This window comes from Salarias fasciatus (genome assembly GCF_902148845.1).
Source record: "Salarias fasciatus chromosome 7 unlocalized genomic scaffold, fSalaFa1.1 super_scaffold_4, whole genome shotgun sequence".
Lineage (NCBI taxonomy): Eukaryota > Metazoa > Chordata > Actinopteri > Blenniiformes > Blenniidae > Salarias > Salarias fasciatus.
In genome coordinates, this window is record NW_021941229.1 from 21,634,008 (window position 1) to 21,649,625 (window position 15,618).

At 42.2% G+C, this 15,618-nt stretch overlaps 1 protein-coding gene across 2 annotated transcripts in view; it reads left to right on the plus strand.

Moving 5' to 3' along the window:
• Nucleotides 1-1,680: 1,680 nt before the first annotated feature.
• The window catches only part of col5a1 (procollagen, type V, alpha 1), a 73,954-nt gene continuing 60,016 nt past the window's right edge, over nucleotides 1,681-15,618 (plus strand). For both annotated transcript variants that reach the window (XM_030084604.1, XM_030084605.1), the window contains exon 1: nucleotides 1,681-2,077. In XM_030084604.1, the coding sequence (XP_029940464.1) occupies nucleotides 1,978-2,077 (100 nt within the window). In that variant the 5' untranslated portion in view covers nucleotides 1,681-1,977. The remainder of the gene's footprint in view (nucleotides 2,078-15,618) is intronic.

Consider the following 15,618-nt stretch of genomic DNA (forward strand, 5'->3'; position numbering starts at 1 on the left):
TAAGGGGGACCAGGTGCTTTGCCTGGATAGAATTTAAATAAATAGGCAAGCTGAGCTGTCCCATGTGGCAGGAAACCGGCTTTTTGCATGAAACAGCCAAATTTAACTCCTGAAAAGAGACATCACCACGTCTGAGTTAACCATCTCGCTCCGTCTCACATCAAACCCAGACCCTCCCTGCACATCGCTACGTGTCACCACCAGCATATCCACTGAGATATTTGTTTACTGGTTTTTAAAGCCAACTTTTACTAGACAGTTAATAAATGTCTGCCCCCCCCCCCCCCCCCCACTGGAGCAGCCACATGACAGCTTATAAAAGACAGCTGTCATTTCTGGCAGTTCTTGAGTCGACTGCAGCGGGCAGAGCTGGCGTCAAACACTTAGCGAAGCTCGAAAAAAGGAAATCATTTACATAAAAAAAGCACCGTTGTTCACTATGCCTAGATTTAATATGTAGTCAAGCTGGCAAAGTGATTTGTATGCATCATTTGAAAGTTTTCATTATATATATATATATATGTTAATTTATACTTTTTTTCTTTCAGCTATACTATTTATTTTAGGATTGAAATTTTAATCTGAAGGTCTTTTATTGGTGCTGTTGATAAATTGCAGTTATGCACAACACATGAATGCGTGTTGAAATGATCCACAGCTGGATGAGTTGGGGAAAATTTCACATAATTTGAGCGCAAATTTTGAGCATCACACTTTTATATGTCATTTATTAAGACGTTTAGCCGAATATACACAATGGAAATACAATATCAATGACTGTACAATGAACTGTTTGCCCTGTGTGAACCCTGGCTTCTCATTAGGAATATTTGGTGAAGTGAGGCACCGAGGTCTTGTCATAAAGAAGAAAACCAGCGATCAGGCGTCTCAAATGCAAATAATCTGGGGTAGTAGTAAAAAAAAAAAATCCTTAGTTATTTCTTAAAATGTAGATAAAAAACTGCATGTAATAGTTGCTGAGCTTTTTTTTAAATTCTTGAAAGCTAGAAAACATTAAAATGAAGATGAATGTGACTTTAAATTCTGTGTGGATGAACAATTGAAGTTCTCTGAATTAGTTTTAAAAATATAATGACTGCTGAGTCACTATCTAATCCTTTAAACCCAGTTTTTTGGAGATATTGCATGATAACTAAAATAACTAAATATAACATTTCACTGTGTGCCATCAAAACCTGAACGTTGAACAGGATAAAGGCACAGAGCAGCTATGAACTCTGGAGCAGTCCACACACCTGTTGGTGATATGAAAGCTTTCATAAAGTCCGGGAGAGTTACAGATCCAGGCGGTGCAGATGAAACACCAAGACTCACTTCATTACTTGTATCTTTTCTCGCTTTGTGCTCTCTCCTCTTGGAAATAGAGGACTCCATGTAAAAAAAAAAAAGAGCAAGAATTGGAGGCGTGAAACTTTCCCCTCAACTTTTTCCTCCCACCCTCGGCCAATAACAGGGCTGGCTCTAATAAATGGACTCCTCTGATTTGCCTGAGCCTGCTGTCCTGGAAGTGAGTGACAGCCCAGGGAAAGACCTTTTTCTTTTTCTTTTTCTTTTTTTTTTAAACGTGTGCATGTGTGTGTGTATGTGTGTGTGTGTGTTGCCCAGTTGACTTGAAGGGGGCTCTCTCTACGTGACGACTGAGAGAGGGGGCAACACACTCCAGATCGGAGGCGCAGCCCTGCAGGAGAGTCGAGACGCGCAGAGGGAGCGGAGCAGAGACGGACCCATCCGTCAGCCAGTTGGAGGAACCCACACTAACAAACCCTTATGGCTGCTTGAGAAATAACGATACACCCCCCCTCCCCCCTTTTTTTCTCTTTCTCTGGGACTTTTGGCTTTTAGTTTTTTTTTTTTTTTTCCTTTTTCTTTTGTCCTGAACAGAAGTTTGCTGCAAGTCCAATTAGACGCTCCAAGTGAGAAAGTGAATCCACTTTGCAGTGGAGCTCTGTGGCGGTCATGGATACCCCTATAAGATGGAAAGTTAAACGGAGGATAAGGGACGCTCAAATCACTTTAGCGGTGATTCTGCTTTTTGTCACGTCGCACACAACTTCAGGTAAGATGCAGCGGCGGGAGTTTTTCCCCTTTTTTTGTTGGATACGCTGTCTTTTTCTTTTTTTTACGCAGGAGCGCAGCGCTGCTGGAAAAAGGGTTTTTTTTTCCCCCCCTCTCTCTTTGGGTATAGAGGATCGCTGATGTCTGCCCCTCCTCCTTTATTTGGAGCCTTAATGTATTCAGGATTGGTTTGTCTGAGAGTATGGGACTTGTCAGAGCTTTTTAAGGAGGAAATATAATATATTACTTGGTGGGAAAGGACGTTAATGATGTGGAGTTAAAGTTTTTACGCACTCAGCAGCATCTTGTGTGCATTTTGTTTGGAATCTACATGCACGAGAAAGTTTCAGGTTGCAAACTGGAAAAGTGATTCTCAAAAGTCAGTTTAAGAAGACTATTTAGGATAAGTTTGAATAGGCTTTTCTTCCTCTTTTTTTTTTTTTTTTTTTGAACAGATGAGGATGAGCACAGTTTTCATGAGAGGGAGGGGCTCCAGTGTCTGGAGTGGTAGGGTGGAGCCGCCTCAAGGGCTCCAACATCTAGGAGCACAGTCTCCAAATCAATATGGGCCCAAACGCAGAGGCTCAAACAAACACATATCTCACTAATTGCATTCTGCAAATTCCCCCCATGCTTGTTAGTAGCAGTTATATAACCCAGAGTCTGAAAATATACATGCTACAGTTTGGTATCTTGCCTAAATATCGCTCCGTTCACAGGCTGGATGAAAGATGTGATATGTTCATCATCCCAGAGTACCACTGTTTGGGCTGTTGAGAGGTCATGCAGTGGAGCTTGGGCCTGGCCTATATGTATTATTAGCACCTTGAGAGTGCCTGGCATGGTTGGTGGTGCTTTCCGCTCTACAGCTCTGACACGGGACCTTGAGGTGAACAGGTGGCTTCTTCTGTCTGATTTGCACAGTTTGCTGATGGTGTGAATTTGCTGTGGTGCCTTGCACGGCCTAAATGCCGGGCTAAAAGCCGGTTTCGCCACAGAAAATGCACGGTTTGTGTAAATCTCTGCGGTTTTTATAGACTTCAATGCTCTGCGAGACATGCAAAGAAATACTGCAGCTTGTTTACTTTCATGTTGCCTATAAATGCTGGTAGTTAAACTTAAGTCACTGAATCATAGTTGGATCCAGATTTTGGGTAATTTTGGATTGAAGGTTGGGATGACAAGCGCATGCAGGTCTGGAGTCTCTCTGATGCTGCAGGCTGGATTTAATTAACTCTTAAAAGTGACATAGAGGAACCAGAGTCATGTAAGTGATCCTCTGGGGGACTGCTGCACTTCCTGAAACTTGACACTTGACACATGCCAAGTGGGAAATACTTGATGACTGCTCGCAACTCGCCAACTACATGCAGGCTCCGTGTAAACTAATTTTCTAGTCTATAAAAAAATTCAAGAAAAAATGTTTTTTTATTCATTGTATGCTCTTTTGCTTTCAGTTAAACAGGAACCATGCACGGTAAAAATACTTCTTTATGTTCAGTTCTGGTCATATTGAACCCAATGTTACCTCAAGATCATGTGTATCTTAACCTTCAGAGCGACAAACAGTAATTACAGGTGATTAGTGAGTTTGTCAACCGTAATACATCCATCCAGACCAAAAACTCATGACCTCCAGCCTTAGGGAGTGTGTGTACACTTAAACAAAGGCTTGCAGAGGCCTGCCTTTACCTCCCATCACTGGTTATGTGGGACTTGTCAGGTCTATACGTAAAGCAAAAAAAGCGAGAGAGGGAGAAAGAGAAGCTTTTTTTCCTTTAGCAGATACAGTCATTAAGTTGATTTACAGACCTGGTGCCATTATGTTTTCCAGTTAATCATTTAGCAATGAAAACTTGTGTATTTTGCATTGGTTTCAATAGATTAAATAGTGAGTCCTCGGTTAATCCAATTCCCAAGTGCCTAATGTGGTCAAAACCACAGCCTCACAAAAGTGAAGTTACACCATTTGTCAATAATTTCAATATTTATTAGAACAATCTCACTGCTAAATTTAAATGGCTTAGCTCTGAGTGTAGCAGTTTCACTGTTTTCGCCACTTGAGGGCAGCAAAACACGGAAATGACGACTCAAAACCAATTTTATTTTAGCCTTTTATTTGTCTCACGATTCTTTTGGACTTCTTGTCATTTCCACCACCTCAGTAAATATCTTCAAACTAGCTAAATGTGCTAACTAGCTCGCAGCTAACTGGCGCATGTTGTCTTCAGCCAGTTAGACGCAGCTGGTTTCCTTGAAGTTGATCTGACTCTGAATTTCTGCCAACTGCTGAACCTTGGAACAAACAAGAGAAAAACATGACTTTCGAGGAAACAAACGATGAGATGCTAGTTGTAAATCAAAAGTGAGGGAGTCCTTTCCCATTCGGCGGTTGTATGTCCTCCTTATAAATACAAATAATGAGAAGAAGGTTTGAAACTTCAAGATGTGACGTCTACAGTCAAGTAGTTTAGTCTACCTGCTTAATGGTTTTAACTTTGGAATGATAGAAGGTTACACAGGAAGTGAAATATGAACGTACACGTTCAAGCACCCGTTACTTCTTTTTGCACATTACCGAATTGCCTTGCACGCTGGGGTCACTGAGGATGAGCACACTGGTGATAAGTCGAGCTTTGTTCCTCAGCCTGAGTCCCAGTCCGCAGAGCTTCTGGGAGGTCATCTTGTTTTTGCATTTGCGAGGAAAGCTTGCTTTTCAAGCTATGCGAAAAGTGGTAATAACAGAAGGCCCATAAGACATAAAGATCAAGAATGAGAGGGGAGGTCGGGGTTCAGAGGTGAAGGTCAGGACTTTCAGATTGCTGCTGCTGTCAGGTTTACAGTTTCATGGCCTGAAGAAAGGAATTCTTTCTGTCGTAGCTCCACTGGTTCCTGTTTTAGTGAATTCTCTCACTCTTGAGGGGTGAAAGAGGGGGAAAAAAAACTATGCAGCAGTTTGCAAGAGATTTGAACCCTTGTTTGTTGTTGTGTGTGGGCCATAACTGGGTCATAATTTCTACCCAAATAACGCTTTTTTTTCAGCACATGCTATTTGTGATTGTGCTGAGTTGCTTTCTTTTCAATCAATGAACTCTTTTTACAAAAAAGAAAAAAAAAAATCAGTGCTGACTCTTTCCACCCTGGTTTGTTGTCTTTTGGATGGCCTGTAACCAACATTCACACTGGAGCAGAATCGCCTTGAACCAAGTGTTTTAGTCATCAAAAATACTGGAATAACATTCTTTGAATACCTTGTGCAAATGAAAACAAGGATGGATTTTGGCCAAAGCCATCGATGGCGATTGAAAGGACTAGTCGGTGTGCTAAGAAATCATGAAACGTAGTCCCGATTTAGGAATCGAGCTGTACATTAGCAGCTGATATATTTTTTTAATCCTTATGTACATTTTAAAAGGGATAACCAGAAGAAGGCCTTGCTGTTTTACTGAGCGCCTTTCCATCTGGATTTGATAAGTTCCATTGTGCTGTCTGCTAAGCCCTCCAAAAAGCCAGAAAAAATGTCTTCCAGATGTTTTCTTCCCGTTCTTGGTGGAACAGGGGACCACGAAAAAAGAAAAAAAAAGAAAAAAAAGGAATACTGTTGCATTTTTTTCAAGGGAAAATACACCATCCTGTGCTAGGTTTTGGAGAAAATTTCTAACCAAATACCATCTGCAGTCTCAAAGCACAGTTTGTTAAAATAATAGCAGCATGTCTTGCCTTTCAGCCAGGTTCGCACATACACATTCAGGGTCATTAAAAGGTTCTTTTTTTTTTTTTTGTTCAAGCGAGCCAAATTTATGACAGGGTTAAAGGTCGAATACAGCTGGTCCACAGCTGCTTTTCATTTACAGTCTCTTTATATCTGTACAATTTGTCTTCAAAAGGAATTTATTTGGATAAGTCAATTTTTCCTTTTTTTCATTGTGTGTAAAGATCGTCACAAGGAAACTTTCCATACAGAGTTGGGAAAGATTGTGTAGCTTTCTTGGATTTATATGATCATCTGAAAGCTGCTGCACCCTGAAATATAGAATAAAGACCATTTTCATGTCCAGTAATGTCAAATATTGTCTCTCTCAAATATTGTACTTACACTAAGAGAGAGAGGGAAGCCAGTTCCTCTCAGTCAAACCAAGCCTCCAGAAAGGGTGTTGGCATCATTGTGCATGAACTTTTTAAATGCTGATGTTTCCAAACTGAAAATAAACCTCATATCCATATTTATACCAGTGCCAAGTGAGCTCCACCTTCATCATCATGTCAACAAAAATAAACACATTGTCCGTGTTGTGACACAGTGGTGGTTTTATTTTCAGGCACCCAAAGCCTTTTAGAAGACCACCCCAGCAGTTGTCTCCTGGAAGACGGCTACAGACAGGCAACTAATATCATCTTTCCTACCTAGAGAGGACTTTTTGATTTCTGTTTTTTTCTTCTTCATTGGTCCTGCCATAATCATCATGTCCACTAGAGAGCACCGTCTGTCCCACTGTCCTTAAAAAGCATAAACTGTTGATATAGCCATCTTTTTTCCTAGAGGTTCCTCTACTCGGCAGTCATCCTAGAGTGTCATAAAACTTTACGTTTAAAAAAAGCTATTTGTTGTGCACGTTTCAGTAGCAGTCCTGAGATCATGTCCGAGTCGATCAGATAAGAGGGCTCTTGTGAGTGCGTCTATCGCCATGGCGGCGAGGAAGGAATCTGAGTGAGGTGGGCTGCAGAGACGCAGTGACCCCTCGACTGCATGTGCCACTTCAGCCTGTAAATGCAGGCTTTGTGGAAAGAACTCTGTAAATCAGCTCTAATGCCTGATAATAACACGGGAGATAAAACAAAGTATGCGGGACAAGGTTTTGACCCAGTGTCAGAGTTAAGCAGATCCTTTGTGCTGCACAAATAGTACATTATTTGCCATATCCTGGACACTATATGGTCCTTTCCAGACTAATTAAGGCTCAAATAATTGTTTTTGAACTGCTCAATGGTGCCCTGTACTCATGAAACATTGTGCTTGATTCAAAGCTAGTGGCTAATAAAGGTGATCCTTGCCCAAACCTAGCGTCTGCTCATTTCGCTTTAAAAGTGTTCTTTCCTCTCACAGAGACAAGAACTCTGTATCTGAAATGTCAACACAAGCACCTCAATGATGTAAAAGTTGGACGAGCTTTCCCATGATGCAACTCCCTCTCCCGTGTTTGATTTTTACCAGTATGCTTCGTTGCAACATGCAGTGCATGGCAGAGTGAAAAGTGAAGTCTGGTCCAGGCTCACAAGCCGAGAGTTCTCTTCAGCTGGGAAACAGAGCTTTTCTCTGTAATGGGGTATTATAATCATTGAGCATGGAAAGCAATGTATGAGTCATCCTTTCCAACCCCGTTCCTTCCCCCTTCCCCAGCCCGAGCTTAGCCACAGCCTGGGCAGCAGAAGTACTGACTGTAAGCATTTTCCCCCCCTTCTGGGGGGGGAAATACAATGGTTTCTGGTGACTCCAGAGAGTTTACTGTTGTGAGTTGGGTTCTATTTTGAATTTATTTGGTGGCAAAGTTGTTGAAACTTTGACTGGAAAGGCAGCATTAAAAGCGGGGCAGGTTTTTGCTCGTTCGGCAGTATTTCGCCGTTAAACCAGGGATTTAATTAAATTGGTTTAATTGCGACAAACGGACGGAGCCGAAGATTGACCACAGATGCTCTTATGTAGTGAAGTAAGCGCAAGGAAATGTGGTAGACCAATGAAAAAAAGCAACACGTGTCAGCCTCAGACATTAGCAGTCGTGTCATTCGGAGCAGTTGATTGAATTATCTAGAAATTCTATGCATTTGTAGAGTGGAAGTAAGTATAAGATATTGTCAATTATGGTGAATACCCATCCCTTCTGATCAGTGTCTATTTCTGCAATATAAAAAAAATGTAGGAATTGAGGCAACAGCCTCATTGCAGTTATGCTGAAATATTCCCACGTTGGAGAATTGATTCATCTTGAAAAAATGAGCAGTCTTCTGAAGCACGAGATGCTCGGATGCTGCCTGAACATACAGCCAAAACCGCAACCTTTGTGCAACAAAGGCCCTTTTTGGCTTCGGTTCGGCAAAGTCCAACCGCGTGGAGGACTGGAGATGCAAACCGCAGCCTGTGGCATCAGAAGTTCAATTGCACCAAAATCCCTGTGGACTAGACTGGACTGAGCAATAGTTATTAAAATGTCATCGCAGTTGGCTGTATATTGCTTTTTAATTTCTTCAAGACAGCCTTTTTTTGATTTAAAGTGGAGCTTCATAACCATCATGTGTTACTGACCAGTAAAGTGTTGCACAAAAGATAACAAACCAGCATTATTTTTCTTTCTTCTAAGTACAAGTTTGATGTGCAGAAAATCTTTTTTTAAATCTTCATTTTGCAACCAGCAAACACTCTGGTGCTTGGCTCCACAGATAAATCCATGAAGTTAATGCGAACCAGTGCTAATTGATTGTGGCCAGTGCCTAATATAAGTCATGCAGCTTCGGATAAACACTTGTCATTGCCAGTCCTTCACTAATGTGGCGTAACACCGCAGGAAACTAAAAAACGGGGTAACATCATTAAAAGAGAGCTTGTTGAGGCACATTTTGGACATCTCTGCTGTATTTTTTTTTTTTTTTATAGCTTCCAGCTCAATTAATTGTGGTCCAGTAGCTCTGCTGGACTGTTGAGGTGATTTTGATCATTTATACCTGATGAAGGAGCTAATTGGTGCCTCTGCAGTTCACCTCTGTTCAGCCACAGGGTAGAACTTCTTCAGGCATGACACTGCTCAACGTGTCAGTGGGAGAATTGATGGCTGACTTGGCTTGTCACTGCAACTTGTGCGTTATATTTGGCACTATGCATGAGATGGCAATCTTTCCTTTCCTCAGGCTTCAGTCCGTTTGTGTGTGTGTGTGTGTGTGTGTGTGTATAAGAGCACTAGAGCCGTACAAGAGCAGTGATTGATAACCTAAGTATTCGCTTTGTATCTTGACACACTTTTTACAGCTTGCTGAAAAACTTTTGGTTGCTTGCACCTGCCTGTGATTTACCTGTCATTTTGACACCTGGCAAGGCTGCAATGTGCAACTTAAAGCTATCCACAGCTTTTCATGCAACATATATTCAGAAGCCTGCTCTCATGTAAATACTGACAATTTAATTAAATTACATGACTTTAGTGCTACAAATAGTTATTATCTTCATTAAACTTTTAGCTATATGTTTTTGTTGCACATAAACAAGAAATGAAGCTATGCAAACTTGCATCTCAATTAAACTGAACATTTTGATGAATTATCTTATCCTCTGTAGGTTAACCTGGCTACAGAAACAGTCGAGATAGCAAGGGCTTTATGTAATGTATTTTCTTTAATTAAAGTGCACAGTTGAAAGTAAATATTGAATATCGGCGATTGATTTAGTGTTTTGAGGTCGTTGGGTTCAGTAATTTGATGAGGAAGCTCATCCTTTGCCAGAAAACATTGCATATTTGGATCAATTCCTAATATTAGCCAGAGGCGCTGCACCACCTTGAAGTGCTGGAGAATGTGCTGCCGAGGTTCAACGAGCTGCACTTCTGTCAGACCCGGAAAGTCTTTAACGAAGATAAAAGCCTCATTTCTGTGCAGGATATCGTGTGCATTAGAGTCTGCTCCACTGTTTTTTGTCAAACTGTTGGTGCCGGAGCATCCGGAATAATCTGTATAGCTGTGCGAGTGAGAAAGGTTGTGTTGTGTCAGAGCTGCAGGGCCATCATTTTCATTAATTTCTCAGCAGCCCAGCCATTAAAACTCTATCTGCAGCGGGAGAGGCAAAATAAGAGGAAGGTTTCACTGCAGGGACAGATGAAATAGGCCGTTGGAAATGTCACTGCAAATGGAGAACAGAAAATACGACTGAATGAAGGTGGAGAGGAAAGACGACGCCACAGAGGGAGGGTGGCGATAAACAGATGAAAAGCCAGGGATCACGCCGATCACTGAAGTCACTATTCCTGCTCCTTCCCGGTGCAGAACGAGCGTTCGGAGGTGCGCCGTGGAATCTTGACTCAGTTTTTCCATCTCAGTCTGCGGCGGACAGCAGACAATGATTTATCTTTGCTGCTGTGAGCTGCAGCGTGGAGACAGTGAAGTAAAACATCTGGTATTCCCACTGTTAAAGCAATAAGAGCCGAACTGAAGCGCTGAGCCCCAAAGTACTCGGGAGGAGCTCTGGTCAGAAAAACTCTCTGTGCTCTGGATCATCTTTCAGGTGTGTGTGTGTGCGTGTGTGTGCCAATTCTGCAGACTGTGTGGATTTTTCTGAGCCCCTGCATGTGTTTTCGTCTGCCTGCTGTCTCGCCCTTTTACAGTCACAGGCTGGGATTTATTTAGCAGTATCTGATGAAAATTGGCAGAACGTGTTGATCAGAGCCACTGAAGTGAACGCATTTGGCTAATAAACAGAGAGACCCGACTCTCCTCTCATTTCCTCTTCTGCCCGGTCCTCCCTGCTGCTTTTTTCCACGTGCGGCTCACAGCCCAGGTCACTGTGTCAGTGTCCTGAAATGCCTGGACCTGGAGTCTGCAGATAAAAGGAAACTTAGCTGAACCCGGCAAGTGAAGCCTGTGTGCGTCTTCGTTGGCTCGGAGGCAAAAACTCCTCCATGATATAGTGATGTGCTGTAATTTTGCAACTTTTTTTTTTTGTTCCAAACAAAGAAGCTGCCGACAACATTGCTCCGTTTGCTACGGCTAATAGGAACGCAGGTAAAATCTGGTGGAGCAATCACTGAACTCTTATCATAGCAGATAATCGCATAATAACGCTATTCAGAGTATGTTTTAAAAAAATCCACAAAATACCAGCCTGACTGAAAAAAAAAAAAAAAATCTCCAAATTACAGCAGTTTTCAGCATATTTTAAAATGCAGAGATGTAATTTCTCTCCTTGATGATGGAAGTCAGCGTTAGATCAGTGTGCTACATGGTGGTGAAACTGAAGTCTTCGTTGGAGCCTCACTTCAAAGCGAGGCAGACAAGCTGCTGCTGTAATTGCCAAAAAGCCTGTCTGGGTATTTTAATTAAGCTGAGGTGTGGAGGTATGTGTGACGGCTTGACATCTCGCACCTCGGCGTCCCCAGTCCTGTACATGCTTGTGTTAGTTTACTCATGTGTCAAAGGTCACATGACGCCGAGGAGCTGCGAGTCGAGGTGAGCGCAGGACGGATGGGTTTTGTTGGTGGATTGTTTTCTTTCTTTTTTGTCTGTCTGGCAGAGAAACCGAATGCATATATTTGAGTTCCTCAAGCTCTTTTAATTTACGAGTTGGTTGACAAAAAAAAAAAAAAGTCAAGTGATAAATCTTACACTGTAATTTTGGCCGAGACGTTTATGTTTTGTGGTCGTGTAGTCAGAACAAGTTGTACCAAGTTAAAACTGTAAAAGTCTGAGAGGCTTTCATAAAACAAGTTCTTTAAAAGAAATGTTTGCAGAATAATTGGTCAACCTAATCATAGAGGCAGTTTTCTCACCAGATGGACACATGACTGCTGTATATTTTATGAATTTTATTTATTACTTGGTAAAACACTTCAGAACCAGTTCTCATCAACAAACATGACCTGGTTCGTATATCTGTGGCCTTGTCGTCAAACAGACTGTAAAAATGGGCGTTAAGTCTTCAAATCCTTCCTTTTTAATGAAGACTGTATTTTTTTTTTTTAGTTATTTGGTTATCCTTAGTAAATAAAGATTCTGCCACTTCCAAGTAAAAAGTGTATATATTGACAGAGATGAAGAGAATTGGCATGATTATACATCTGATTGTTTCCTTGACACACAGATGTACTCCAGGAAAGGCTTCAGACCACTTCTCCAATCTCTGATTTGCCAAAACATTACAGTGAAGCCAAACACGTGCGTGCACACTCGGCCATCAAAATATAACAAATGGGAAGTTTCCAGGGTCTGATTATGATTCCAGTGTCGTATTGTGGTTTTATTTGCCACGTGCAGCTCTAATTTTGTGTGACCTCTGGAAACCAAAGGGATCCCGTCAGTAGCTGTTGTGTTAGCATCCAGATGGATTCCAGGGGAAATGATATAATAAGATAAACTGATCAGAGAGTTTTCATATCTTCAGCTGAACCTCAGCCACTGTTACCGCAAGAAAAGATAAATGCTCAGATGAAGTGTAGCAGAGGAGTATTGCATAGTGTGAGTGTGTGAACCACTACCCAGCATGAAGTGTGGGATATATTATCCCAAATAAGGCTCAGGTGTTGAGCCCCCTGACCGTCCTGCAATTAAACATGTGCTTCTCATCGGTTATGAATTTTACTGTTAAACACTGCGTGCCGAGACGTCGCTCTTCCTGTTTTAAACTTCACACAGATTCAATTTAATTGACGTTTAATTATAACCCGATGCTTTCACAGTGAGCTTCCTGCTTCACTTCAAGTTTTATAACAAAATCAGGTGAAATTAAAAAAAAAAAAAAAAAAGCCTGTTGCACCCTGGCTGTCGGTGATGCGCTCTAGGAGGGGGAAGTCTCTCATTGGGCGTCCTTGTTTTCAGCTGTGCCGGTTTCCAAGAGGGGCAGGGTCCTCTTTATGGCTGCTAATTACTCCTTGTCCTCAGCGCCAGGTCAAGCATGTGCCTGGAGAGTCAGGCCTCACTTCAGGAAGGGCCAGAGGAGGAGGATAGGCGGCAGTGAAAGCGGGAAGAATGTTAATCCCCCCCACCACCCCTCCATGAAAAAGTCCTAATTCACTGGCGCAGCACCCCCTCCTCCTGTCAAACGAAATGGTGCCGTCTGGAGTCACTGAGCATTGTTACAGAGCCGGTGTGTGCGTACGTGAAAGTGTGCATTTGTGAAAATAGAGACGAGGATGATTATTTAGAGGAATGGGATACACCACAGTCCTGGCACCGAGCCAAAAGCGGGATTATGAATCTGGCACCGGAGCTCATAAAGAGAGAAAAAAGAAAGTGCAGTCAGGTAGGGAGGGAAACATATTTAGAAAAAAAAAAGCACATCAGGCCTCCTTCTGTCTGCTGCAGTTTGCTGTAATGTAAAGGGTTTTTTTTTTGCCGCAGCTTTTAAAATAACTTATGCTTAATCTGTACTTTTATGAATTCATTACATTTTACTACGAGGCAACTCTTTCAGCCCATGTCTGACAAACAGACCTGTAAAAGAATGAAAACAAAGTTAAACCACTAATTTTTGTGAGAATCACATAAAAAGAAGGCACTCTGCTGGCTCGTACTTTTTGTTCTCCCATCTCATTTACAACTTTATCCCCTTTGCACGTGTTGTTACACCATATCTTTTTTTATACAAGCTTGAAAACACTGTAGCCTTTATAACATGAACTTTGCAGGACATGAGCTTGGTTTGTAAAAACTAAATGAAATTCTACTTGCTGCAGAAACCTGTGGCCAACCGCAGTACTGCATGCATCTGGCTGAGATCTTCAGTGTGTTGCAATACCGCACCATATGGCTGAGAGTCCCAAGAGCTCGGTGGAGTTGATGTGTTTGTTGGATTGCTTCAGTGACATGGTTTTGGGTTTGTGTCTTCTCTAACAGGCTGCGTTCTGATGAACGTGTAATGGTCAATCTGTGCAGAAAGCTTCAGCGAGACTCTTGTTACAGCCAAAGTACAGAGCGGGGGAAACATGATGCCCCTGCTGGACCCCCTCTAGGGCTCAGAGGTTTCACACACTGGAGGAAAATTAAATGAAAGAGAAAGAAGCTGCCGTTAATCCGTCCAGTATTGTCACTTCTGACTGTATAATAAGCCATGTTCTGAGTGAGGATGCAGAAACTTCAACTTCCGCAGTATCAAGGCCATTTCTGTGTCATGTTTGCCCGCGTGGAAGAATTCCAAATCCACCAAAGAGGGCCACCAGACTGACCCTGAGAAAATGTACACACGACCGTGTCATGTAAACAGTTTGTGTGTAAGCTGCCTCCGGGATGTGAGGGTCTGCGGTCGGAGAGGGGAAAACGTATTTTTAGCACGGAGAGGTGTCGGTCCCCGGAGGGAACGGCCCTCCTAAGAAGGTAAACATCTCGTCTTAACAAGGTGGGATTGAGAGCCATACCTGTGGTCTGGGATGTGGTGAGTGCTGCTTCCGCTGGAGGGTCGGCACACAGAGGCTTATGAATGAAGTTGCTTGAGGATATGCTAACGAGAGAGCGAAGCAGAGGTGATAATGTGTGTACCTTTATAACTCTCTGAAGTACCCGGCAAAAGAAAATGGTTGTTGATTTTTTTTTTTCCCCCCTTCTGCATCAAGGTGAATCATTACTTATTGAAAAAGACATTTGCTGTTTCTCAGATGGATTTTCGATAGGTCCCTTATTTGGAGTTGGCGCCCGAAAGGCCATTTATTATGCTCGCCTCCAGGCTTCCTTTCTCAACTTATTGGCCTTTTCCACCTGGCTCACTTCCAGCTGCCCCTGCCCCGTGGCTGCGCTCAGATCTGAGGGGATCTAAAAGAACCTGCGATGAAAAAAAAACAAGGATTTTCATGTGAGGATTAAGGGAAACTGGGGAGATGAGAAAGTGTCGCAGCTTGATAACGTTAACGATTGTGTGACTGATGGATGAGAGGAGCGCTTAACACGGACATGCAGTGAATGGCAGAACCTGGTGACAGTCACCCCCCCCCCCCCCCCCCCCCCAAAAAAAAAAAAAAAAAAGCTGCTGATCTTTCCCGGGATTTGACGGTGTCAGTGTGGATTAGCAAAGGCAACACTGCTCAGCAGGGGTCATGACACAGTTTGCATTGACTCCACCTTTTTTCCTTCCCCGTGGATGTTTCCATGATACTGTTATTGTTTCTATGACCACCATGGGGCAGTTTGTTGATTCATTTTCGATGTTTTTAGTGTCTGTGTTCAAATAGAGTACAATATTTACTTGCCGTTATGCACAACTGGATGGTGATGTTAACAAGTGTTGAAATTTTGAGATTTAAAGTAAAGTTTCAAGAAGTCGGCTTATATTTTGTTAGTCAGAGTGAAAATTTTGAAATTAAAGTTGGAGTCTTGAGAGGTAAACAAAAATGTCAGGGGGAAATGAAATCACAGACGCTTTAATACATTCAGAACATGAGTAATGGAAGCGATTTCAATAAGATTAAACCAGAAATGGTAATCGTGAAGTAAATTCAGTTCACGAAAAAGGTTGGAGTGTGAGAAACTTGAATTGTTTTATAGACATTATCCCTTTATTTTAAATTTTTTTCTGAGGGTCATGTATCAGACATGGTGCCCTTTTCATATTTCCTGGCTCATTCTGATAAGTTAACTTCGTTTACCTTCAGCTTGTCCTCATCTAGCAGTGACATTTCTGTAACAATCCTAGAAAGCAGTAAAAACAAATCCAAAAAACAGCGACTTCCATTGAATAGAAATGCGATGTCGACGTCGGGATGGTTTCCTCAATCGGTATTCCACTCATGAATTATCTAAAGATGATCTGAGGGGATTTCACCTGTCACAGCACCGTCTGTGGAGGCAAAGCAAAGCTGTGTCCAA